A 27,998-nucleotide genomic window follows, 5' to 3' on the forward strand; every position below is an offset into this window, starting at 1 on the left:
GAGTCATCATTGCCAACAAACTGAATATATTTTTCATTATACTTTTCCTTGGCTATATTTATTCATTTATTTATTTATTTTGGGCTGGCAGTTTTTGGAATCCATTGTTTTCCACCCACATCTGACATAACTCCAGTAAAAATGTGTTGATTCATAATACAAAAGTCAAAGAAAGTGGCAGCTAAAAATTAAGACTCAAGAGTTTTTAAAGCACTGATTCTAACTGAAAAACATTTGCTTTTCAGTCTTTAAGTCTATTGTTTTGAATCAAAGCAGGTAACTCCTTTAACAGACCATTTCCATACATTATTAACTTTTTTTCTATGTTTAAGCATTATAAGACACTTTTTGTGAAAACAGTTGATTAGTTTTGGCTGTGCCAAAACAGATACTAAAATGTTTTGCAAACAGCCCTTTTTAAAAAAAAAAAAATAAAAGAACAGTTAACATTTGATGCAGAAATAGACATATTTTCTCCATGTAGGTTCGCACTTCACTCCCTTTATTGATTCATTGCTTTTTCTGGTAGAGTCTTTCCTTCCTTTCTGTTTCACCTGTGTTTGTCCCTTAGACTTATATTTTAGTATTGTGCCTCCCCTTTTTCCTTCTCCCATCTTTTCTTCCACCTATTTTGGAGCCTTCAGGAAGCTTTATTTTGCTGCCTTGTACACTGGTTGCTCTCCTGGAATGGAGGAGGAAACAGGTCATAACTGATTTTAACTCTTCTATCTGGTGACATATTCTTGATTTTCTTTCTTTTGGTTGGGGGAAAAAAATGCAAAAGTTATTATCCAGTGAGGTTGAGCCTCGTTAAGAAAGAGACCCTCCAATTTATTTTTTGAAAACTTAGACCAATACATTACATTTCTAGACTTTCATTTTCAGTACTTTTCATTTCGTTTTCAGTACTAAAAGTACTCTGAATTTTTCCTTTTTTTTGATCTTAAGGCTTTAAGCCAAGAAACAGGAAAGAAGTAAATTTTTCTTAATGCTAAAGATGAGTCCTACATTCCATTATGTTATCAATGAACAGCCTAGAATTTTTTACAGCTGCTTAACGGAACATGATGTTTAAATTTGGAAATGCAGTCATTATGCTGCCATCTATTTACAATCTATATAAGACATCTTTGTATGCATATTTGAAAGGGGAAAATGGTTACCTTATTGATAATTATGATCTCTTTAAATTCAGGCAATAATGTGGAAGTCCTCATGAGTGGCAATGTCAGGTGTTATAATATTGTGGTGGAAGCTATGAAAGCATTCCCTATCAGTGAAAAAATTCAAGAAGTGAGTTGCTGTTTGCTCCATAGGCTTACATTAGGTGAGTTTCTTAGTTAATATATCATCACAATCTGTATGATATACATATATATAATATATATGTTGCATAATGATGGATAAGTAGCATATTGACATACTTTGAATGAAAATATTGTAAAGTCCCAGAAAAAAATAAATTAAAAAAAAGAAAATACTGTAAATTACCAAACCGTTTTGCTATGTTTAGATGGACTTTTAAAAGGAGTGTCAAAAATAGGTGTGTAGAATGTGAAAGAAGTATTATCTTAATCTTATTTTTATAGAGATAGTTCTATAGATGAGTTTTTTTATTGTTGAGGCTATATTTAAAATGTAATTATGTAAGAATTGATATATACAAAAAATATGCATAACATATACAATGTAAAGCATAATGCAAAGAACTCACCATCCAACTTAAATATTGTATATTCCCAGTGGGGGAAGCTACCCTGGGCTGCTTCTTGCCCTTGCTTTCTCTATAGAGGTTAACACTATCCAGAATTTTGTGTTTACAAATCTTTTGCTTTATAAATATGATTTACTACATTTTCATGTTTCTTTAAGTAAATTGTTAACACTTGCCTCCTTTTGCTTCATCACAATGTAATTATATTGTATGTTGTCTTCTGCAATTTTCAAATATCAATATGATTATAAGAATCAGAAATATTTTTGCATGTGGTTGCTAGTAGTAGTCTATTATTTGGAAATACCACAATTTATTTTTCCATTTTTCTATCAATGGACATTTGGGTTCTTTCTTGTTTTATGCTACTACTATCTGTGTTGTTAGGAAAATATAAATAAGGGTTAATATTTTTAAAAATATTTACTTGCCATTGGTAGGTCCTTCTTTGTGAAATACACAATCTGTCATTTATCAATATTTTTCATAGGATAGTCTGTCTTTTTAAAACTGATTCATAGATTCTGGACAATAATATTTTGATGGTAGGTTATATGTATTGAAAATACCTTCCCTTGACTTGTAGCACGTCTTTTCACCATCTTTATAGTGGCTTTTGTGATATAGTTAAATTTAATAATCAGTTCCTTTGTGATTTACTCTATGTATCTTGTTTAAGAAATCTTTCCTTTCCGAGATAATAAATATATTGTATATTTTATTCCAAATCTTTCTCATTTATTAAACTGTTGCAGTTTGTTTTTGTAAAGAACCCGATTCTCCCTCTTTTTTTCAAGTGTGGAGAGCTAGTTACCATCATAGCACAATTTATTAGAGGTTCACCTGTTTCCCAGTTGTGTGGTACACCGACTATATATATTTATGTTTCTGTCCCTGCTGTTCTGTTGCATTAATCTGATTTGTCTGAATCAATTTAACGCTATTTAAATTAATAGTTCTGCAAGTCCTGATATCTGAAAAGCTAGTAGGTCAAGTCACTATACATTCTTTTTTAGGCACAGCTTGCCTTTTTTCTTGGGCCTTTACTATTCCATACTTATTTTAGAATTAACTTGTCCAGTTCCTTGGAAAACACTGTTGAGATTTTGACTGGAATTGCACAAAATATGTGATCATTTTAAGAAGAACTGGTGTCTTTACATTATAATTTCTTCTATACGTGTCTTGCACATCTTTGTTAGTTATTGCTACATATCTTATTTTTATTATTATTGTAAATGGTATTTCTTTTTACATCGTATTTTTGAACTGTGTTTTCATAAAGAAATGCAAATGATTTTTTTGTATATTGAGCTAACCTACCTTTCTAAACTCTTCTATTAATTCTGACAATTTGTTTCCAAATGCTCTTAAATTCTCTACATAGCAATTATATAATTTGTAAATAATGACAGTCTGAGTTCTTCCTTTCTGCTTCTTATATTCTTTATTTCATTTCCTTGTCTTTTTACATGACCCAGAATTATTAATACAGTGTTAAATAGAATCAGTGATAGTAGACATCCTTGTCTTGCTCTTTTTCCTGATTTTAAACAGAATATTTTTAATATTCTCCCATCCAAAATAATGCATCTTACAAGGTTCTACATTTTAAAAAAAATTTTAAGAAATTTTATTTTATTTCTTCTTTGCTTTTATTTTTACAATGTGGGCTTTAAAAAATCACGGGTGAATATTTAATTTTATCAAATATACTTAAAATGTAAGTCTTTTTTTTTCTTTTCATTTTGTTAATATGAAGAAATACATCTACAGGTTTTCTAATACCAAGCTACTTTGCACTTCCTGATAAATTTAACTTGGTCATTTATTAGATTTTTAAAAACACTTATAAAAAAATCTTGTCTGTTTATTTTCGCATATACCAGGTGAGTTTTGGCAGCCTCTTGTTTTTTTCTTTTTTACGCTTTCTTTTTTTTAAAAAAATCCTTCTATTTCTTTAATGATTAATACATGGCTATTTTGTGTTTTGTATCTGATAACTATATGTAAAGTTCTGGGGAGTCTAAACCAACTGCTTCTAGGCTGACTGCCCATCAGTAGCCTTGTTTTCTTGTATGCTTGTGAGTTTCTCTTTGATTGAGTTTAATATTTGAACATCCTGAGGACTTAAATTAAAGATGCTCTTTCAGAGGTGTTTGCCAGAAGTCAGAGCACAGGACTGACGTGGGAGCAGTTTAGGATCTTAAGATCTAGGCTTAATATGGGAGACTCTGGTTGAATTACCTTACCTTGCAGAGAGTCTGAAACTCGATTGTTGAATGCAGCGCCGAAATTCATGCTTTCCCTCGAGACTACTCTGGCGTTCAACTCACAGCTCTTGTTTCAGCTTCTTTTTGAACTCCCTGTGCCCCTCAACACACACCTTGGAAACTTCCTTGATATTTTTGTGAGGACAACAATGCGTGTAAAAGGGAGTGGCTGGTGACTAATAAGGAATGATGGCTAACTGTTGGAAATTGATTCTGATGACACTTTCCCAAAAGGATAACCAGGAATATTTTGTGCAAAATTAGGATTATTATAATAGGCATTTAGTTTTTCATCATTACAAATTTTTGGGAAAATCATTAATCATTTGAAAAAACTAATTGACACATCTCCATTGTAGCAACTCGTATTTTCACTTCTAGTATCATGATTATATCCCCTGTATAATTTGGAAATTGATTTTAGCATTAGGAAAGTTCCTAGTTTCAGTTAAAATGAATTTTTTGTAAGTTGAATTCTATTTTAAATGCACAACTTTAGTTTGTTATTTCTTTCCTTGATAAGCATTTATTGAATGTTGTTATATGACTAAGACTGTAAGATGATCATGTTTAATATTTTCACATTTCTTTCATAGTTTCCAAAGTGTATATATACACTTATATATTTGATATGTATGAATCTACTTATGTACTGTATATATAAATATAATAACATTGTATATAAATGTATATAAATATATATACATGTATAGAAATATACAAATGTATATACATATATTTATATACAAATATACAAATGTCTATAAATATAAATACATTTATATATACAAATATAAATACTGTGCATATATATATGCACACAGTATATATTTGTATATATAAATGTGTATACACACACACACACACACACAGTATTTTTTGATCCATGCAACAATCTTGGGAGATGGGATATTGTTATTATTTGTACATTTACAGATGAGGTCCTGTGGTTCACCAATCTTTGTGTTTTATTCAAGATTATGTAAGCAGTAAGGGGTGAAATCAGGCTGAGAACCCAGATTTCTTCATCCCTAAACAAAGTATTTCTTCTAAAATTTGGTAGCCATTTACTAGTTTATCTCTATCAGGTTACCCTTTATTCATTATTTTTCGTGAGAAGGTTGTAGTTGTACAAACTGGCTGATATCTGATAATGTTTTAATCTAATTCAAAGTTGATTTCTTAAATCCAGGTGTTAGAGTAGCACACTACTGTACAACTCTCTGTTTCATGTTTTACACAGTCAAGTTACAACTTGCACATGTTACATTAAAATGTGAGTTCGCCTTCATTTCTTGAAATGAGCCAGAGGAAGAAGTGATTTTGTTTTTGTGATGAGGGAAATGCTACTTGACTGCCAAATTGGTCTAGAAGAGCACATTAAAGGTGCTTGATTTTATACTGTTAAAATTAAATAAACCATGGCAACTGTCATGTCGTATGCAACTTTTGTATTATTCTGTAAGATTTTTTAAAAATAAAAAGAGATCAAACTGATCTTCAGGTAAAGATGCTTTTTTCTCTTGTTTATCTCTTAGTGAATGATTATTAGTTCCATTTAATGGGTAGATAATTTATTGTTGCTGTTATTGTTTCAAAAGTAGCTGAATAAAATGCTTAACTTTTTCTTCATAGTTAAAATTAAAACCTCAAGTAAGTAAATATTTAACGTTTTGCCAAATTATGTAATCTAATTATGGGCTTAATGCATTTAAGGACTCTGTACAGTTTGCTATGTATTTTCACACAAGTTGTCTGAACATAGGTCTAGTCTTCCTGCCGTTTTCTGAGTCACACAGTGAGTCAGTGACGGAACAGCTGTAGGCAGTGGTGTGGGTATAATAGGGAAAAGAGAGTGATGGGGACCACCCAAGTTTAGACAAGCTGGTAAAAGTAGAAGAAAATCTTTTTGAAAACACTAGTGATCTTTAAGGGCTGTGGAGAATGTTTGCTTGGTGGGTGAATGTGAAAGAGGCAACAGCATGGGAAGGTGTTGGTAAAGGAGCTCCATAGTTGCTTAAACGGCCTTTTGATTGTGAGGCCGTTGATGAATATTTGGGCTTTAGGTTTTTTATGATACAGGATCTTTTCCATTTCTGGCTTTGTATCTCAGAGATCACTTAGTTACGCTTATAGATGAACAGGAGTTTTAATTCTTTGTTTTAGAAAGAAGCTTGGCAATTGTTAGTGAGTTACAAATAAGCCAAATGGAAAAAGGTACATATTTCTGGAATATCACGTAAAGTTTTTCCTCATAAGGATTTAGACTCTTGGGTGTCATATTAATTCTCAGAAGAATGGGTATAAAAAGATATGGAACTTCTTCCCAGGGTGGGTTGGAGGTGGTGAAATATCTCATTTATTTTAGTTTTTATTTTTTTTTCTGAGATCATCATAGACAAGATCAAGTAATGGTAAGCATGCCAATGAATTTTCTGAACACTATTCCTTTAAGTGAAAGAAGAGGGTTTCAGCAAAACTATTTAATATTGGATCTTCTAAAAGACAGATTTAAGAGTTTCATCTTTAAAAGTCAGAAAAATTAAGTTATTTTATACAATGAATATTGCCGTGCCATGTGTAACAGACGTGACATGAGAGGGAATCAGAGAACATGCAGTTAATACAACCCAAACTAGTATCATTATTTTTGCTCAGTCACTTCCATTGTCTAAGTAAGATAAATAAATGACAGCATAAAATAAAATTTCAAAACTACTCAATCATATTAAGCTATTTTAATTACAGTAAATGTTTTAATGCCATTAAATATTCATCACCATCCAAAATTACTGATGTAAATAGTGTTACATGTTAAAGGTAATTTAACTTCCATGGATGAGAATTGAGCTAATGTTTCACTTAACTTTTAGGTAATTTTTTTAATATCCTGGTATTAAACGAAGTCCATGAATTTGTGGTGAAAGCTGTGCAGCGGTACCCAGAGAACGCAGCATTACAGATCTCAGCGCTCAGCTGTTTGGCCCTCCTCAGTAAGTAACTTCACTAAAAAGGAGATTCTTCCAGAGGCATTTGACATCAAATATGAACATTGTAACAAGAGAATCATATGTACAGATGGGAGTTCTGTCCTGTGTAGCTCATTTTCTAGTAGAGAATACTTTCAAGGAAACTAACAGTTATGACAAGTATACACATCTCCATGTAGAGTTTTGCTTTACATCATTCTTGATTTAGCTTTGTCATTAAGCAGCTAATCTTTTTTTAAAGAATTTTTACTTGTGGCCGGGCATGGTGGCTCACGCTTGTAATCTCAGCACTTTGGGAGGCCAAGGCGGGTAGATCACAAGGTCAGGAGTTCGAGACCAGCCTGGCCAACATGGTGAAACCTCGTCTCTACTAAAAATATAAAAATTAGCCAGGCGTGGTGGCGGGCGCCTGTAATCCCAGCTACTCGGGAGGCTGAGGCAGGAGAACCGCTTGAAACCAGAGGGTAGAGGTTGCAGTGAGCTGAGATCGTGCCACTGCACTCCAGCCTGGGCAACAAGAATGAAACTCAGTCTCAAAAAAAAAAAAATTTTTTTATTTTAAATTCTGGTGTACACGTGCAGGATGTGCAGATTTTTTACATAGGTAAACGTGTGCCTTGGTGGTTTGCTATACCTATTAACCCATCACCTAGGTATTAAGCCCAGCATGGTTTAGCTATTTTTCCTAATGCTCTCCCTCCCCCAGTCCCATCCCCCAATGGGCCCCAGTATGTATTGTTCCTCTCCCTGTGTTCATGTGTTCTCATTGTTCAGCTCCCACTTATAAGTGAGAACATGCGGTGTTTGGTTTTCTCTTCATGTGTTAGTTTATTTGAGGATAATGGTTTCCAGCTCCATCTGTGTCCCTGCAAAGGACATGATATCATTGCTTTCTATGGCTGCATGGTATTTCATGGTGTATATGTACCACATTTTCTTTATCCAGTCTATGACTGATGGGCATTTGGGTTGATTCCATGTCTTTGCTATTGTGAATAGTGCTGTGATGAACTAATCTTTTCAAATAATCCTTCTCTAGTCTATTAGGTTTTTTTTTTTTTTTGGTACCCTCTTCCTGATTTTATTATTTATCTGTATAGGATGGTAGTATTATGAGGTGTGTAATATATCAAAAATTATCTTTATAATTGACCAAGGCTTCTACTAAAGCACACCTCATTCTGTTGGTAATATTTCAAAATATTGAATTAGAGTTGGTCAAACTGTTAAGTAAATCATATATATAATGCTTTTATTTATTTTTTAATTTTTTTCAAGCTGAGACCATTTTCTTAAATCAAGATTTAGAGGAAAAGAATGAGAATCAAGAGAATGATGATGAGGGGGAAGAAGTTAAATTGTTTTGGCTGGAAGCCTGTTACAAAGCGTTAACGTGGCATAGAAAGAACAAGCACGTGCAGGTTGGACTCTCATAAATATTAGAGTTACTCAAAATTGTGTTTTCTAATCATTTATATTTTGACAGATTTCTTTTTTCTCCCCTAATCCAGGAGGCTGCATGCTGGGCACTAAATAATCTCCTTATGTACCAAAACAGTTTACATGAGAAGATTGGAGATGAAGATGGCCAGTCAGTAGTTTTGATTTTATATGATAGAAAATTTCAGTTATATTTTAAATCAATACCTACAAAATACTTTAACCATAACTTTTATTGTTAGAAATATTTTTGATACAGCCTTTTAGTTTTAGATGTTGCTGCCAAATAGTAGTATGTATGTAGCATTTTGATCTTATTACCTCCAGGAGTTAGAAAAGGTAGCATGTTTGAGAGTTATTATTGAGAGATTTGGAATCAAGAGTCATTTGGTAATTCACAAATCATGGAGAAAGAATCTGTTTCCTGGCTGTTCGTTTTAAAATGCCATATTAATTCATCTTGGGTGATAGAAATTGCAGAGCCATCTGTGATCTTTTCTTCTGTGGTGACTAGCCAGCAGGTTGTCAATATCAGGAATTAGATTTGGTTAGAGAGCTCCCTATGATGAGTTCCCATCTGATGTGACAGAGTTGACCTGTCTTCTTTTGAGAGGGTTATTTGAAGCTGTCATCTCCAGATAACTCTTTCACTAGGAGTGCCATTCAAACATCATAAGACTGGCACTCTCTCCCAAAGATACAAACTGTAGCAAGGAGTTTTGTGCATATCAGGTTTGTTTCATATCCGTGAGCCTTTGTGTTTTATGGCAACTGATTATGCTTGTGCTATTTGCAATGGATATCCTCTGGGTTTTAAATTGTGAATGACTTATTTTGGAAACAAATAGTAGTATTCTACATCTGAAATCTTGACAGTCTATTTGTTTAATTATCTATTGCTGATAAGAGGGGAATTAATAACACAGATGCTACTTAATTAAACATTTTCATTTTGACAAGAAACAGTAGTTCTTTTGAAAACTATGCTAAATTGGCATCTTAATAATCTCATGTTGAGCAAGGCTTTTGGAGATTAGGGTAAGGGAGATTCATGTTGCAGTTTATAAATTTTAGTTCATAGGATACCTGTTTCTCAATATCCATAAGAGAACTTTAAAATAAATATATTATTAAAACAAAGAAAATAAATTTATGTTGTGCATCTTTAAAACTTATCTTGCTTCTTGACAGTTTTTTATTGTTCTTTTCTTTTTACCATTATCTTCTTTTCCTCACTTTATGTTTTTCCTCAGCATCTCTTTACATATCTGCTAAGCTTCTTTATTTCTCTCTGCTGCTTATTGGTTTTTGAAAAAGCATAAAAATACTAATTTATTAGTATTTAATTAATTTGAGTCTTAAAAATGAACTATAATTAACTCTTGTAAGGGGAGGTGGCATAAAATATTGTTTACATGCTCTTAATTGTTGTTAGAGATATTTGATAATGGTAAGTGAGAATTTGAGATAATTATTTAAAAGATTACTACTAACATTTTCGTTGAATTTTTGAAAGTTTCCCAGCTCATAGGGAAGTGATGCTGTCCATGCTGATGCATTCATCATCAAAGGAAGTTTTCCAGGCATCTGCTAATGCATTGTCAACTCTTTTAGAACAAAATGGTAAGCAGTGTGCCATATTTTCAAATAAAGGGAAACACATTTTTGTGGTAGTTTTAATTATAAAAGCTATATATTGTGAGAAACTTACATAATTTATAAAGCTATATATTGTGAAAGATCTCTCTGTGTGTAGAGATATATTGGCATGTGGATTATGAACATATAGGTACAAGGATGAAGAATAAAATAAACATTTATTGTATATTTTTCTGGACTTCTATGTGTAAACTCACACATGACATATACAAAATTTTACATATTTTGTAGAAATATTATACTCTTTCATAACCAAATTTTATTTTCTTTTTTATGTTGATACATGTGTATTCTCACATTATCATTTTTTATTTTTAATTTTTAAAATTAATTTTTGTTTTTAGATATGGTCTCACTCTGTCACCTAGGCTGGAGTGCAGTGGCATGATCATGGCTCACTACAACCTCAAACTTTTGGACTCAGGTGATCCTCCCACCTCAGCCTCTTGAGTAGCTGGGACTACAGGTGTGCACTGCCATGCCTGGCTAATTTTTTGCAGAGATGGTGTTTTGCCATGTTGCCCAGGCTGGTCTCGAATTCCTGGGCTCAAGCAATCGATCTGCCTTGGCCTCCCAAGTGCTGGGATTACAGGCATGAGCCACTGTGCCCAGCCCAAATTATCATTTTTAAAAGCTATGTAGTTTTTCATTGCATGCCTGTATTCTATTTTATGAACCAATTTCTTATTAATGAAGTTTCAGTTTGTGTCTAGTGGGATGTTTCTGAAACCCATAATACATACCAATGATCACTTTCCTCCTCTGTTTTCCTTTATACATGGTTCCTATTATTTTCTTGGGAAAATTTCATAGAAATGCAACTGGGCAGAAAGCTATTCACCATTTTAAAATCTGGTAAAATTGTCTATTATAAATTTTCACACTATACTTTTTAAAAAAATGGTTCTTTACATATAATTCTTATAAGTCTTATAGCTTTGTATAATTAAGAAGAGAAAATGGCTTGTATACCTTCAGAAAGACATGAGTTTTAAGCTTATGGTTCAGGCTGCTCAAATTTCTTCCCCCGTAAACAGGAATACTGACAGAAATCCTTAGGTGAAAACTCATCATAAAGGCATTGGGACTTGGCAGCTTTTGTAGGATATTTTTATAGGGCGAAAAATAGAGAAAAGCACTGAAAGCCAGAGACAGAGACCAGTGTAAGCACCAGCTTTTAATAGAGAACCTGGGTAGGGTGGGAAAAAAAAATAAAGCCACCACCTCATGCATGTTTCTTTATATCATTATTGAAGCTAAATAAAGAGGAAAATCATTTCTTCTTCCTCTTCCTCCTTTTCCATCTCACCTCTCTGATGGCACTTTAATAAAACGCTTGGAGTGGCAAGGGCACTGACAGACAGACAGGGGCTGCTCTCAAGGATAATGAGTCCGAGTAACAGGGGAAGGAGAGGAAATCACTGTTCTCGAATCTCTCATATTCTACTGTGCAGTTAAAGAGGTCTGGACAGGGATTTCACTCCCAAAAATGAGGACTGGACTTTGTGGCTTCTGTTGAGGCACCTTAGAGTGGAGGTAGACTTTTACTATGTACAGACAACATTGCGTTGGTGACGTCATTCATAACCACCTGGAAATCTCCTTTGATATGCAAATTAAACAACCAAAACTTTGTGAAATTTCGACTGCTTCGTATTATGATGTCTGAGGACTGGTTACATTCAGAGTACACCCTGATGTCTTCGTTCAGTTCTCTGCTCTTTCTAGTTCCCTACTTCTTTGTTCCTGACCACCTGTCAGGTAAAATGTCCTCAGATCCTTTTGTATTGTCTTTGGAGTTCTGCCTTAATAAAGCATGAAGAACTTGAGTAGCTCATTCATCACCTTTCTTGGGCAATTTCTCATTGAAAGACACTTGAGAACCTTTGGGTGTACAGAGCTGGGCATGGCTTTTTTAGAAAAATGGCTACACTGGCAGGCAGAAGAACTGGGTCCTTGGAACCATGGAGGTCCCAAAGTTGCACACATCTTGTGTGACATTTTCCATTCAATTAATTAACTAATATTCATTGAGCTCCCAAGTGTCTAGTGTCTGTAGGCACTTGGGATACATTCATTAAGTAAAAATCCCAGGCTCATGGAATTTAAACTGTAGTAGGGAAGATAATAAGACTAACTAAAATATGTAATATTTGAGGCAGTTAAGAATAAAAAATGAAGCAAGGAAGGAGAATATGATACGTTAGAAATCAGAGGAGATGAAGTTGTGAATAGGCAGCCAGGAAAGAAGGTGTCTATTGAGTAAGACCTGCAGGGCGTTGCATATTGTTTTTTGCCTCTTAAAGCAGTTAATTTCCTGTTAAAATGGAGTGGATGAGATCAGGAGTATTATGTAGATAGCTGGTAGATGCGATAGCATGTAAAATGTTCTATAAAGTCTGACGTGACTTTATGATGAAATTTCTTCTCCTAGGTTTATTGCTCGCAATTTTCAAGTCACACATTGGGTTACTGTCTAGGATAGTGATTCTTAAAGTGTGGTTCCTGGACCAGCAGCATTTGCTGGGGAAACTTGATAAACAATGTAAATTCAAGGGCCCCATACAGACCTTCTGAATCATAAACCCTGGAGTTGAGACCCAGCAATCCATGTTTTAACAAGCTCTCTAGATGATTCTGATGCACGCTACAGTTTGAGAACCACTGATCTAGTGTTGTTTTTGTCTTTTAAAGCGTCGTCTTGGCTAGAAGCTAGCCACTTTGGGAAAGGTTGTTACAACTTCTGATGTGATCGAGCAAAGTAACCAACTGTTTATTGTATATTAACGTGTGCTATTCTGAATGTGTTTAAAAGATACGAGTTTTTCAGGTTCTGGCAGTATTGTAGAATGTATACGTGATTTCTGTTTGTTTCCATGTTTTGTCCTATCTTCTTGAGATAGACTACTTATTTTATTTATTTTTTATTTATTTATTGTTATTTTTTTTTATTATTATACTTTAAGTTCTGGGGTACATGTGCATAATGTGCAGGTTTGTTACATATGTATACTTGTGCCATCTTGGCGTGCTGCACCCATCAACTCGTCAGCACCCATCAACTCGTCATTTACATCAGGTATAACTCCCAATGCAATCCCTCCCCCATCCCTCCTCCCCCCTCCCCATGATAGGCCCTGGTGTATGATGTTCCCCTTCCCGAGTCCAAGTGATCTCATTGTTCAGTTCCCACCTATGAGTGAGAACATGCGGTGTTTGGTTTTCTGTTCTCGCGATAGTTTGCTGAGAATGATGATTTCCAGCTGCATCCATGTCCCTACCAAGGACACAAACTCATCCTTTTGTGTGGCTGCATAGTATTCCATGGTGTATATATGCCACATTTTCTTAATCCAGTCTGTCACTGATGGACATTTGGGTTGATTCCAAGTCTTTGCTATTGTGAATAGTGCCGCAATAAACATACGTGTGTATGTGTCTTTATAGCAGCATGATTTATAATCCTTTGGGTATATCCCCAGTAATGGGATGGCTGGGTCATATACTTATTTTAAAAGCAGTACTTAAGTTAAAACTTTTTATGTTTCTTTTTCTGCCACTTTCAAAGTGTTGAATCACAGTGTGTAATGTTGGAATTGATATTTTTATAGAGGCTTCAAGACAATTGATGTTTATGTGGAAACTTGAAGACAACAGATTTATGTTTAGTGAAGGAAGTTTATTGCAAAGAGGAAAATTGGCCTATTGTGATGGCTCATGCCTGTAATCCCAGCACTTTGGGAGGCCAAGGCAGGAGGATTGCCTGAGCTCAGGAGTTCAAGACCAGGCTGGGCAACATAGTGAGATCCCCTCTCTACAAAATATTAACAAAAATTAGCCAGGCATGGTGGCACACTTGTAGTTCCTGCTACTTGGAAGCTGAGACAGGAGGATCACTTGAGGCCAGGAAGTTAAGGCTGCAGTAAGCTATGATCTTGCTACTGCACCCCAGCCTTGGCAACAGCGAGAGATGCTGTTACAAAAAGCAACAACAGCAAAAAAAGAGGAAAATTATTCCTTAATCATTATTGCTGGAATATAGTTACTTTTCACAAATAAATGAAATACCAGTTGTAAAGCATATCTCTATGTTTCCTAGAGTTTGGCATTACTTTGTGAAAATAACCATAATTACTTATATTCTTATATTAAATGCTTATATTAAATGCTTTCCATTCCTTTGTATATGATGGACTATATTCTAAATCTTATGGTAAAATTATGAAAATATGCTTTCATATCCATAAGTGACACTTTAAAAAATCTCAGTTAATTTCAGAAAAATCCTGTTATCAAAAGGAATATACCTGAATGTTTTGGAGTTAATGCAGAAGCATATACATTCTCCTGAAGTGGCTGAAAGTGGCTGTAAAATGCTAAATCATCTTTTTGAAGGAAGGTAATATAGATTCATTAACTTGTACAGAATATATCATATTGGGCCAGGTAGAATATCAATATTTCAAGCATATTTCTAACAATGAAAAGAAAAAGAAAAACGTAAGACACTTGAAAATTGAAGCATTTTGCAATGTAATCTCGTGTCACTAGTACCATAGACTTACTTTATCTGAACACTGAAAGGAATGGCAAGATTGTGGAAACATGTTGAAGGTCTGGTTTTGAACCTGATGCTTGATGTTGACTATATTTTGAAAAGTGGTAATTGTATAGCACATAGCATACAGCAGTTTTTCTAATATTGTGTGTGTGAAAGTTATAAAAGATAAAATCAGGATATAGCTTCCTAATTGTTGTTCTTTCACAACGAATATATTATTCCTTCATTTGAATGAACTTTGGCTTCTCTTCCTGCTCTCAATCTTTAGTTAGGGAAAATTTTAACTACATCTAGTCCAAGTGCAGAGATGTTAAGATTATACAGCTGCTGGTTAGTGGCACAACAGAGACCAGATCCTTTGATCTATGTATGGATGGTGGTGGGATAGAGTGGGATGAGGTGGGGGTGAGGGGTGGTAGGTGTGGGCAGAACTTGTGGCTTAAAAAAAAAAAACCTGTTTAAAAGACGAAAAATGAATAATATGCAGAAGGTACCTACTGTAGAATAGGCTCAGTGCCTTTTTGCATTTTGTTAAGCCAAAAAATATGATGTAAATTTGGCATTGTCTGAGTAAATTTCAAACAAAAAGAGGCTATATAGAAAACTCTCATGTGTAGACAAAATAATTGGCACAGAAGTTGCAGTAAAAACTAATTTTGTTCTTGGCTTTGCCACTAATTTGAGCCAACTGTTTCATCTCTAAAACTTCATGTTCCTCATTGGTAAAGAAGAATGGTAATAACAACTTTGAAAGTTGTAAGCTTAGAATGTAAGGATTAAATAAATTAATTTTTACAAAGGGATTAGGATAATGCCTGCTACATTTTAAGCACTCAACAAATTATATCTATTGTTATACTGTTATTAAGTGTGAATAGATGAAGTGCATGTAGCATGAAATGTAACATAACTGCAGACTTGTAAGAAGTAGGGTTACACTGTTTTTAACATCAGTCTAGCTAATCTATGTTTATATATCTCTTTAAGTTGTATTTCTCTTATTTAAATGTTGTTTTTGAACACTGAGATGAAAAGTTTATCTTAAATGTTGATTTTAATGGCGCCGAAAGTGTGCAAACCTTTATAAATGAGGCACAAAAACAGTGGAATAAACTCCAGTCTAGGATTCTGTAGATTCTGGGCAAGCGATTTGATGTTTCTGGCTGCATGCTCTTAAGTAAAATGTGTACAGTTGCAGTCCTGGAGATTCCACATTGGCTCTGGCAATGTGTCTGCCCCTAGAGAACTCATGTTAGTTGAGAGACTGATATGTAAACAGGTTATTATAATACAGTCTCAGAATGCAGTAACAGTAGTGTGTAAAATACACAATGGTAAGAGTAGAGTGGACCCAGCTGGGGTTACCTAAGGAGGGCAGGCTCCAACAGAGGGATGTGTTTAAACTGGGACTTTAAGTTGGAAAAGAAGGAGTGTATCTCAGTGTCCACAGAACCATGCAAAGTGAGAACATGGTTCTGATATGCACAAGTTTCAGTTAGCAAGTAAAGCAAGGATTGACTGTATTAAAGTTCATAGTACCTACCGCATTCTAGTCAAGTGACATTTGCTCATATGTAAAAGAAAGAATAGCTTAAATACCTTAGAGAAAACAAGACTGTAAAACAAATTAAAAATAATTAAGGATACTATATAAGAAGTCCAGTGATGTTAATCTGGAAGAGGAAGGTTCATGTGCTGTAAAGAGGCCTTATCTTGGGGTCAGACAAGTTTGGGTACCAGCCTTGTCTCTGTCACTTTCTAGTGACAAAACCTGAATATTTAACCTCTATCTGCCTAAGTTCTTCATGTAGAAAATGGGGATAATAACACCTACCTCCTGGGATTGTTGTCATTGACCCATCCTAGGTCAGAAGGATGTTGTTAGTTTTATGAAATGAAATAATTCCCAGGTTACTATGAATTCTATCTTATGAGTTCAAAGTTTAGACAATTAAAATTATGTATGCTTATACTGCTGATTTCAAATGCATTTTCATATAGTCTTTCCTGATAAAATATATTGGTTCTGTCCTCCTGTACTTACTTCAATTTGGTGTTTATACCATTGAATCAGATCGGTCTTCCAATAAACATGCCAATTTTATATCCCCAGCAACACTTCCCTGGATACAATGGCAGCAGTGCTCCCCAAAATAATAACAGTTATGAAAAGTCATGAGACATCATTACCAGTGCAGCTGGAGGCGCTTCGAGCTATTTTACATTTTATAGTGCCAGGTAAGTTACATAGTTGATTGTGAGAAGAGATAACAATTTAAAGGGATTTTTGACTTTTCATGAAATAGCAATTTTCTAGGCAAATATTAAAAGACTAGTTTCTGTTGACTAAATGTAAATCTTTCTGTTACACCAAAAACAAAAATAGGGGTTAAATATGATGCAGAATTGGCATTTAGATTAATTTTTATAAAAAATATGAAATTCAGTAATTTATTTGTTTTAAATAACTACAATGTAAGATGTGGAGATTTTATTTTTAAGGAGAGTGTTCATCTCTGATAATTGTTTTCTATTTTTGTTGCTGTGACCTGAGTTCAAGCTTTTTTTCACTTGTTTGAATTGTACTATTAGCTAATTTTCATACCTATTCTCTTCCTTCATTTCCATCCTTTTCTTACTCTGTGATTGAATTAATCTTTCTCCAATATGGCGTGTACTCATTTACCTCAATGGCTTCCACCCTCCACCCACCTTTAATTCCTACTTACATCTGTTATCACCTTATTTGTTCTCAAAAGCCCCTTTAAAATACCCATGTCTCTATTCATTCAGCACATTTATTAGGTGCTTCTTATGGTCTAAGCACTGTGATGCTGTTAAGCTTTGAAAGATGAATTGGAAAAAAAGCACAACTGTACTATTATAGGAGCTTAGAGGTAGATGGACGTGTAAATAGTTAATTAACAGGCAGTGTGAGAGGGGCCATGATAGATGCATGTATAAAAGGCTTTGAGAATATTGATTGAGGCACAAATAATTTCTTCAGAGGAGTAGGACAGAGATTATAATATTTGAGGTGGAAGGGTAAATAGAGCTGGCCTGGCAGAAAGACGAAGGGGGACATTTCAAGCACACGAACATGCACATGGTCAGGGGTGAGTGAGGCATAGAGGATGAGGAGAGTAGTGCATGGGGATGAGTGTGGAAGGACAGGCTGAGGCCCAAAGAAAAGGGGCTTGAATGCAGTGTTGAAAAATCTATGCCTTGTAACAATGGAAGTTAATCCAAGTTTATGAAAAGTGTTTACAGATTGTAGTGTCACACCGAATTTTGCAACTAAAGACAATAGCATTGTGGTGTAGAGGATGATAGACAGGGAGAGAGACTATATAAAAGGAGATTGGGTTGGAGGTCTGTGGTAGTCAAGTGAGACCCGGTGAAGGAACCCTGCAGTGGAAACACAGATGAGAGGGCAGATTGGACAGATGGTTGGGAGATCTGTTTGATGTGACATCGTGATCCCTAAGTATGAGGGATGATGCTTTGTTCTGTGAAGTTCCCAATCTTTTGCAGTCATTTTTGCTTTGTTCTTTTAAAATGAAATCTTCCTAAATCTATCATTTTCTCTAGTTATATAGACATTTTATGTTTCTCTGTATAAGAGTATTATTCGATATACAAGTTTTTTAAGGACAGAGCTTTCTTCAGTCATGTTTTTCCAGTCCTCTGGTAGCTATTCAATCAGTGTTTTAAAAATTGAGTCATGGTGTCCTATTCATAGTTTCAGCTTAATTTTGAGACATAATTTAACAGATGTAATTTTGCTTGCAAATATTATTGCAGGTTTTATTGAATTTTATTTTTAGATTGTAATTAAAAACAATAAAAATGCCTTTTGATTATCCTTAAAGTTGACAGCCTTATTCTTTTGAGAGAGGTTTTGAGTTTTAAAGATAACCAGAGGACACTCAAAAACCGTATCTGTTAATGAAATAATATTCTTTTAGTCCAAAAGTAAGTTTGGAATACAGTGTTTCTTTTCTTTTATTGTTCTTAAACTGACCCTGAAGCAAAATTGTTAGTCAGCAATCAATCAGATGTATTATGGGTGCCCTTGAAAATAATCACTTGAGGACTGTACTTCATGTAAAAAAATACATTTTATAAACATATCAGTATGTAAGTACATTCTTCTGGTAGGTAAAGGCTTAATCATTTACTCTATGCTAACATATTATACTACCACATTACACCATACTGTATTGTACCCTACCATCATGTACCATGCCGTGCAGTACCATATCATTCTAGGTATCAACAAGGAACTATTGTAGCAATACTCCGGTAGTTTCTAGGTTGAATATGATTCTGTTTTGAACATGCTAAGTTGAGGTTCTTATAAGATACCTAGGTGTACATGTATTCATTTATTAACTAGATTATATTCAGGTTTTTTAGTGGCAAAGATGTACGTTATGGCAAATGTGTATAATTTAGTGTCCAATTAAGGATAGCATATTGCATCTAGTGTATGTATCTTAAGTTTCTTCCAATTTATTACTGTACATTTTCTCTTTTACTTTGTAACAACTTGTTGAAGACGTTGAACTGGTTGCTTTAAGAAAATAATAATAAAGACCCAGTTACTTCAATAAAATATCATTTGACTTGTTGTTTCTTGAGTTACTGCTAGTTTTAGAGGAAATAATGTGAAGTTCTTTAAGAAGGGATATAGGCGAATAGGGAAGTATACAGAGGAGAGTGATTAGGGAGATAAAAGCACATCAAAAAGAGCGATAAAAGGAACTGAGATTGTTTTATTTGAAGAAGAGATGACTCAAGGGGATATGAAACTCTGTTAAAATCTACTCACTTACAACCAGTAACAGTAATAATACTAAACGAACATGGAGAACTTAAAAAGTATTAGTCATTGTTTGAAGTGTTTTAAGTATATTAACTCTTTCAATTCTCACAATACTCCATGAGGCAGATATTATTATTATTATTATTATTATTTTGGTATTGTATGGACAACAAAACTGAGGCATAGAATTGTAGAGATTTTTAAGGTCAGGCCTGATATAACAGCACCAGATTTTCAGTGTATGCAGGCTGACTCCAGAGTAGGCATTTTAAAATAAATGTTTGTGCAACAAATTTGTCCTGAACAACTGTTGTATTTAAAGCACTATGTCTAGAATCCTTAAGGTCTGGGGAGATGATGAGGTTATGGACACTGCTCTCAAAAAAATGTACCATCTGCACAACTTAAAGGACTGTTGTGTAGAAAGGAGATTATATCCATTTGAGTAGTAGGACCTCAAGTGATAGAACAAAGACTGGAGAAGAAATTTACAGGAATGTTCATTTGGTCTTAATATAAGGAAGATGTTTAGTAAGACCCATTACATGTAGCATGATGTTTTTACTACTCAAACAGGCCAGTTTTAGTGGTCACATTTTCTTAAGGCATAATAGGCAGCCTCAGAAGTTAGTGTGGTCTTGGTCACTGGAAATGATACACAGAGAGTTTAAGGGACTTGCCCCAGACCACACGACTGCAGTGAATGTCAGAACCTCTTTGAATACATTTTAAAATAAGGACTGAAAGTTGGAGTAGGGTGGTTATCAAGGCTGCCTTCTTTACCATAGTATTCCCAGCATTTAACAAAATCCTTGGCATGTAATTGGAATTCAAATTCTTCTTAAATAAATGAAAAACCTGCTGTAGCCAGCTTATAGTTTGTATTAATGTAGATTATTAAAGTGGAAGATTTTAAATGATTGTTTGTTAACAATTATGTCTATAATCTTAGGTTTGGAAAACATTATTCATTCATAATATTTTTACTTACATGTTATATTACATTTTTGACTTGTAGTGTTTTTAGCATAGTTCAACTATAGTGTAGCTTAATAAGGAGTATGATTTTTTAAAAATAACAATGCTATTCTATAGCCTTTACAGGACTTCTAAAAAACGACATGTTCTCTACCACTTTAATACTGAAACTCAAATCTTATTTTTTGCCACGATTATTCCAGCTACTCTTTTTTGACTACTTTTCATTTCTGACCTTTTTATGTTGTAGTCCAAATAACTTTGAACTTTTCTCAAGTTGTCCATTGTTGCATACAAATCTTCCAGCATCTTAAAGCACAGCCTACTCACACAAAAAAGTGATTGCTTGCCGCAGAAAATTGCTTCACCATCATAATTTTTTGCTACTTCAAATTCAGTAAGCATTCTTACACATTATATTTATTTTATATTCAGTGATGAACTATCTTTATAGATTCCTTAAAATTTCGGGTTATTTCTTTGATAAGGAAATATGTAGTAGAAAAAAGTACGACACATATATTGTAAGATTAATTATGACAATTTCTAGAAAGTAACAGTCTGTTCAACTCAAATGTTTATAAGAAAAGTCTTTCTTTATTTATTTATCTGTGCATTTAGGCATGCCAGAAGAATCCAGAGAGGATGCAGAATCTCATCGTAAGCTAAATATGGTTAAAAAACAGTGTTTCAAGAATGATATTCACAAACTGGTCCTAGCAGCTTTGAACAGGGTATGTTGAATATGAGTTTTCTGTCTTTACACTGTTAACTAAAGTATTAAATTTGGAGAACTAGGGGGCTTTTTCAGTCGAAGTTTTCTATTCTCCATTTACTATGATAGCAGGAAGTCATGTGGTTAGAGACATAAGATGTGGGAAGTGAAAAGATACGTACTAAGCTAAGTCCAGCTAAGTGTATTATCAATTGCAAATGTAGGCAAGATTCTTTTGATTGCCAGTAATATAAATCCACTCTAGTTTGCTCAACCAAAAAGAGAACCAAAGAGCCAGATATGCAGCTAGACCTTATGAGTCATGCTGGGTGCTATGGCTGCTGTTTTCTCTGTCTGTCCTCTCCGGCTACTTATCTTTCTTTTCTGGTCTCATGGTATATGATTTAGCCCATGAAGACATACCAGGGTTAAAAGTAAAGTCTTCGCTGGGCACGGTGGCTCAGGTCTGTAATGCTAGCACTATGGCGAGGCCGAGGCGGGTGGATCACGAGGTCAGGAGTTCGAGACCTACCTGGCCAACATGGTGAAACCCTGTCTCTACTAAAAATACAGAAATTAACTGGGCATGGTGATGCACGCCTGTAATCCCAGCTACTCGGGAGGCTGAAGCAGGAGAATCGCTTGAACCCAGGAGGCAGAGGTTGCTGTGAGCTGAGATGGCGCCACTGCACTCCAGCTTGGGCGACAGAGTGAGACTTTGTCTCAAAACCAAAACAAAAACAGAAACAAAAACAAACAAACAAAAACAGTAAAGTCTTCTTTGATTCCCTGTGCTCCTTTTCATTGCTCTCCTAAGAGATAACCTCTGAAATGATTTGGTATACATTGTTTCCATTTATTAGCATTTATATATCTATGTTCCTACGTTATAATTAAAGTATCAATAAATCATACTGAATATGAAAAAGAGAAAAAGGGAATTAAATTTAAATTGTGTAATGCAAAAAGTTTTGGTGGAATTAAGTTTTGGAAATTTTGCATAAAATGCATTGGTTCTTTATTAAAGATGTTAAGAATAAAGACATGATTAGTGTGAACGTTTTTATAAAAGGAGGAGCCAATTTAAAGTAATTAATGGAAATGATTCCATGTGTTTGATATACTTTGATAAATGTCATAAATTAATTAAAGTAGCTTCCAAAGAGATCTCCCTTAAAAATTCATTTTAAAGTGAACTTTATAATGTCACTCACTGCCTATAATATGTTTGAGTCATTTATACTCAAACTTTAATACAGTCCTTGAGTATGGCAAGAATTTATGTTGTAATGGGTTAAATTTAACTTGAGAAATATTTGTTGAAAATAAGTATATGGAAGGAAGCGGTTAGGCATTTAGAAGATAAATAAAAATGCTTTGTACCCTTCTCTCCTGAATCTCATAATCTGGTTATTGATGTCTGTTGTGAAACCTTGGTTCTTTTCTGTAAACAAGAGACACACAGCAGAGGAGATGCAGCATCAAGTAATTTATTGCAAAAGAAAGAATATTTTGCAGGTTAAGTGAGGAATAGACACTTACCCTGACAGAATTCAGGGCGGGCTTGCTAGTAAGGAGGAGACTGCATAGACTGGCACTAGGAAGACTCCATTTGTGGGAGTCATACATGACTTTTCATAAGCAGGTGGGAAGATGTGTTACTAGTAAGCATATTCTAGGTTGTCCTCTGGGTGCATATGTGCAGTAGCTGTACATGTTTGTTCATATATCCCATGTCTCATAACTCTCTGAAATCTCCACCCAGTGGTGTGTGTTTTACTATTATAATGAGCAAAGGGTCAGTCTGAGGACAGGAAAATCAAAATGTGCATGCTCCCTACAGGGGCAATTCCCTACTGGAGATAGCTTTGCTTGAATGAGCTGGACTACAATGCGAATGCTGAAACTTATTATGTTGACAGTAAGATTGCCACAGTTGCCACGTCCTGAAGACATGGTTACTTCCTTTTAATACCTATCCTGCCTCATTGTTAGAGGAATAACAACTGTGCATAAAATCAGTTGTTCTACACGAGCACTTAGGAGGGATACCAGCATTGTGAACATAGTCTAAGTACATAGAGGAGGGAACAGTTAATTTTATTCATGGTGAGTGTTGGTGAAAAGTGGAAGAGGTACCAAAAAAGCCATATATATAACTGGTTCCAGTTAGCCAATATTCTCTAAAGTTATTAGAGAGGCCTAAGTGAGATGTAACCTCAGCAGTCGGGAGCCAAGAGAGCAGGTAAGTGCTGTGATGTGGAGAAAATCGCTTTGTTCCATCTGAGAAGAAATGGTTGAACACTGCTTTTCCCCCCATGCCAGTACTTCAGTAATGACGCACAGCCTTTCACTCAGCACTGATTATCGTTAGAGGTGGCGAGTTAAGGTCATGGAGAAACACAAGTAACAATATTTTATTTCAAAGACCTCTCCAGTGTAATTCCCCTAATCCTTCACCATGGTTGAGAAAAATGGCTCTAAGAGATGAGAGTGATTACTGTAGCTCCAAAATTCTGTGATTGCATGTCTTACTCTGAATAGTAATTACAAAGCATCAGAGGTTTTAGGTCCAAATATTGCAGACACGATAAAATGAATTACATTTTAATACATCTAAACTTGGAGAGCAGAGTTCCAAATAAGGTAGAACTTGAGATTCAACTCTGATTTATAAAGCAGACTAAGAAGAGTATTTATGAAAGTGAATCCATGTTTGGATACATAAAAATGCAATAAAATTCAAGCTGAAGTTAAAATCTCTGTCTAGAACAGCGATGTTCCATTTATGCCTGATCCTTTTAGCTTTTCCACAGATGAAGACTTTGTCACCTGTTCCAGAGAGATATATTTGTCCATTATTGTTTCCAGAGAGCAAAGCAGAAAATAGACTCTACACATTTTGGCTGCATCTGTGTTTTATATGTGGTGACATTCCTGTGTTCTTCAGTGAGGAAATCCAGTAAAGTAAAACAAATCTTCAGATGAAAAGGGCACAAATCAGAGAACTTGTGAGCTTCACAAAAACCTTGAAGCAAAATATACTCAGCTTAAATATTGAATATATTTATTTCAGTAGTCAAAAAAAGAGCTTATCTGCAAAAGCAACACCAATAACAATAACAACAAATTGCATATAAGTAAAATTTATAAAAGGTTTACAGGAAGGATATACAGAAAACTACGAAGCTTAGGGGTAGAGAGGAGTAGCTGAATATATGAAAAGATACATCTTCTATTTTGATAAAAGGACTAAATTTTTAAAAATGAAAATTGATCTATGTTTATGAACCCTTAGTAAAAATAACAATAGTATTTTCTGGAACTAAGTAAGCTAGTGTAAAATTTGCATGAAAAAATTAATACATATGAGCAATCAGGAGAATTTTAAACAAGAGTGTTAATTCATATGGCCTAACTCCAAAAGATAATCAAATGTATTATACAATTTTAGTAACTATAATGGTGTGATACTGGCACTAGAGGAGACAGATCAGTGCCACATAAGGGTGGCTCAGGAAATAGACTTAAATAAAAATTTGTAATGTTATGATATTCCTCGACTGCTGGGAGGAAAATAGATTACTCAGTTACTTGTGTTGGAACAACTAACTCTTCAGCCATTTGGGAAAAGCAAAGGAAGCTGAATATCTTACTCCTTTTGCCAAAACAAATTACAGATGGATGAGATTATGGTCTATAATGAAGTTGGTATATGTACACATTAAAAGTTTCAACTATAATTGTTATTAACATAAATGATAACGAAATAGCTTGTTGGAGAGAAATTTGGTAATATTTATCAAAATTAAAATGCCGTATTTTCTGATCAGCAATTTCATTCTAAGAATTTTTAATGTAGATATACTTGCTCATGTACAGAAATATTATTAGACATGAATGTTCACTGTGGCAGGATTTGTAATTAAAAATGTGGCAACAAACTAAAAGCTTACATGGTAATCATTCATGCTGTTCGCCAAATATTTTTAGTTCTCCACCTTCTGGTGATTCTGGCATAGGATTTAGTAGTTAGGTTGAAGCATGTGACTAAGTTTGGTCAGGGAGTTGTAAATGGAGGGAGCACCGTCTCAGGTATGTTGACCTGCAGTGTTTAAGATAGTAGTTGATCTGTCAGTGGAGGTCCCTGAGGGACTACAACAAGCAGAGTCCCCTCCTGACCTGCAACACATATGTAGCATGAGCAATAATGGAGCTTATTATTTTTGCACCCCATAAAATTTTGAGAATTGTTACTGCAGCTTAATTTAATCTTTCCTGACAATGCAGTACTCATCAATAGAGACTAATCAGATAAATTATACCATTTCCAAATTATATCATCCTACGTAAATATTAAAAAACAATGAGGTGAGATTCCTAATGTGCTGCTTTGGAAAAATCTTCAATTTTCTATGTGTATGAATGTATTCCCCAGGTATTCATTTTTTCCTTCCTGTGTGTTGACACCTTATGCACACTTTTGGCTGAAATTAATATATTTCCACTGCTTTATGTCCTCTCCCTCGCTTTTATCACCCAATTGTAGCAAATTATATGTTCGCTTTTATAGCTTTAGCTATGTAAAATTTTCTAATAGCTAAGTTTGTGGTTTCTGGAATTAAGATATCTGAATTTAAGTCTGACACCACTACCTACAGACTCTGCACCCTGGACAAGTACTTAATGTCTTGATTTTATTATGTATAAAATGGAGATAATAACTGATTTTTCAGTTAGAGTTGTTGAAGATTTTATAAGATAATTCATGCAGAAGTGTCAGTATAATGATTGGCACATAGTACGCACTCAATAAATGTTAATGTTATTGCTATTAGATTTAAAAGTATGTTTTGACTCCTGGCTATATAAGATGAGAGTATTTGCACTTCTGATGTCTCCTGTTTTCCCACCTACTTTTTTTCAATAAACTAACTCCACATTGGCAGAGTAGATAATATTTATATTCAGCTTTCTAATTATGCTTTCTAAGTTTGTGTTTACCTTATTCCTACAGTTATTTGGAAGCAGTCTTCATCTCAAGTCCTTTTGTTATTGTTTTTCCATTCATCTTTTAGTTGTCTGAATTTCTTTAGAAAAGTTTAATTCCTTGAATATCTAATGTTTATATTTCATTGTTGCTGTTTTTGCCTTTATAAATTTTGCACTCTTAAAAAAAGTTATGTTGGTTGTAAAATATTGTTTTTTTTTTTTCCCTGAAGTGTTTGTAGGCATTTCACTGTGTTCCAGTACTGAATGTTTTAGTGGAGAAGTCTGAGACCAGCTTCATTTGTTTCTTACTGTTAAGTGCTTGGATTCTTTGCCTGGCGCTGAAAGAATTTTTTCTCTTGAAATCTATCCACTTTAGTAGGATATATCTCAATGTTAGTCCTGGGATATGGTATTCTCATTCTAGCTATACATTCAACTTTTTTTTCTGGAAAGTTTTATTGAATTGCATCTTTATATACATGTATATTACATATACATATACATATACATGGTAAAGATATTAAGGATAAAGATAGATGCTTTATAAATATCAATTCGATATAATTTTGGCGTGAAAATAAGCCTGTGGTGCATTTTGAGTTTGGAAGTAGAACTGGATCTACTTACTTATTATTATTTTTAATACAAAAGTGGAGACAGGGTCTCACTATGTTGCCCAGGCTGGTCTCAAACTCCTTGACTCAAGCAATCCTGCCTCGACCTCCCAAAGTGCTGAGATTACAAGTGTGAGCCACCGTGACCAGCCTAAATATCTGTATTTTTCTCTTTCATTATTTTAGCTCTCTTCTTTGAGGCTATCAGTCATATGATGTTGGATCTCTTTTGCCTTAATCTTTTAATTTTTCAAAGACTGATCCAGCGACACTATCACCATGCCACTTACTTGTAGACAAGGGAGATGATTCCAAACATTTAGCTTATTTATCAAAATCAGAGATGGGATTTATAAGAAAAAAAGGATAAAGGGAGAAAACAAAACACAAATTATCTGGGAACGTGAGTCTGTTTTCCTTTCTTTGGCTAATCTACTTACCTAGTAGCTAGGAAAGAGGCCAGCGTGAGTATTTTTCCATTGAGCTGGCAAGCTCACTCATTAGAGAAACCATTTCAATATTTATGGATTCTCTGAAAAAAACTTGGAGAGTAGTAAAGCATAGGTGGTAGGATGCTGCCATCCTTCTGTTGGCATCTCCAGAGTTTCACTTGAAAAACACCTCCTAAGTAGACACTAGTAAATTGATTTTAATCCCTATTTGAGCACCAGTGCAATACGTTACTATTGCAAGATGGAGCATTAGATAACTGAAGGAAATTCTTTTGTGGGTTTGTAAATATCACGATAGTCATACCTATATAATACATATATGTATATATAAATATTAATTTTTAAACATTTACTTAGCTATTAAAAATCAAATGCTCATATTTAAAATTATGAGTTTATACTCTGAATTCTCTTTTTGCATAGACAAATCAGAGATTATCTGTTACAAGTCATTAGTCATCATTGACCTGGACTGAAATGGTTAGAGCCTAGGGGAGTTCCAGGTAAAAGGACCAGTAAATGAGTAGAAACTCGTTAGATGTAGAGCTATTAAGGACAAAGGTAGGTGCTTTATAAATATCAATTTGATATAATTTTAACATAAAAAGAAGCTTATGATACACTTTGAGCTTGGGAGCAGAAGTGGATATGTAATTGTGTAATAAAATGGAAATGCACTCTCCTTGTTTGAAAATTATTAAGGATTTTACAAGGGTGATGACAGAGCATTGAAGCAAGTGCTCTCTGAGCATGAAGCCGTATATGATTGTACAAATACACAC

The 27,998-nt window shown here is 34.4% G+C and overlaps 1 protein-coding gene across 4 annotated transcripts in view; it reads left to right on the plus strand.

Moving 5' to 3' along the window:
* The window catches only part of LRRK2 (leucine rich repeat kinase 2), a 146,025-nt gene that overhangs the window by 16,231 nt on the left and 101,796 nt on the right, over positions 1-27,998 (plus strand). For all 4 annotated transcript variants that reach the window (XR_012419730.1, XM_065524029.2, XM_065524030.2 and 1 more), the window contains 8 exons: positions 1,196-1,327; positions 6,861-6,980; positions 8,256-8,398; positions 8,489-8,568; positions 9,934-10,040; positions 14,346-14,475; positions 16,751-16,875; positions 21,065-21,177. Coding sequence is in view for 3 of the 4 variants with exons in the window: in XM_065524029.2 (XP_065380101.1) it covers positions 1,196-1,327; positions 6,861-6,980; positions 8,256-8,398; positions 8,489-8,568; positions 9,934-10,040; positions 14,346-14,475; positions 16,751-16,875; positions 21,065-21,177 (950 nt within the window). In the remaining variant the exon portion in view is untranslated. The remainder of the gene's footprint in view (positions 1-1,195; positions 1,328-6,860; positions 6,981-8,255; positions 8,399-8,488; positions 8,569-9,933; positions 10,041-14,345; positions 14,476-16,750; positions 16,876-21,064; positions 21,178-27,998) is intronic.

The sequence above is a fragment of the Macaca fascicularis genome, chromosome 11 (genome assembly GCF_037993035.2).
Source record: "Macaca fascicularis isolate 582-1 chromosome 11, T2T-MFA8v1.1".
Taxonomy (NCBI): Eukaryota; Metazoa; Chordata; class Mammalia; order Primates; family Cercopithecidae; genus Macaca; species Macaca fascicularis.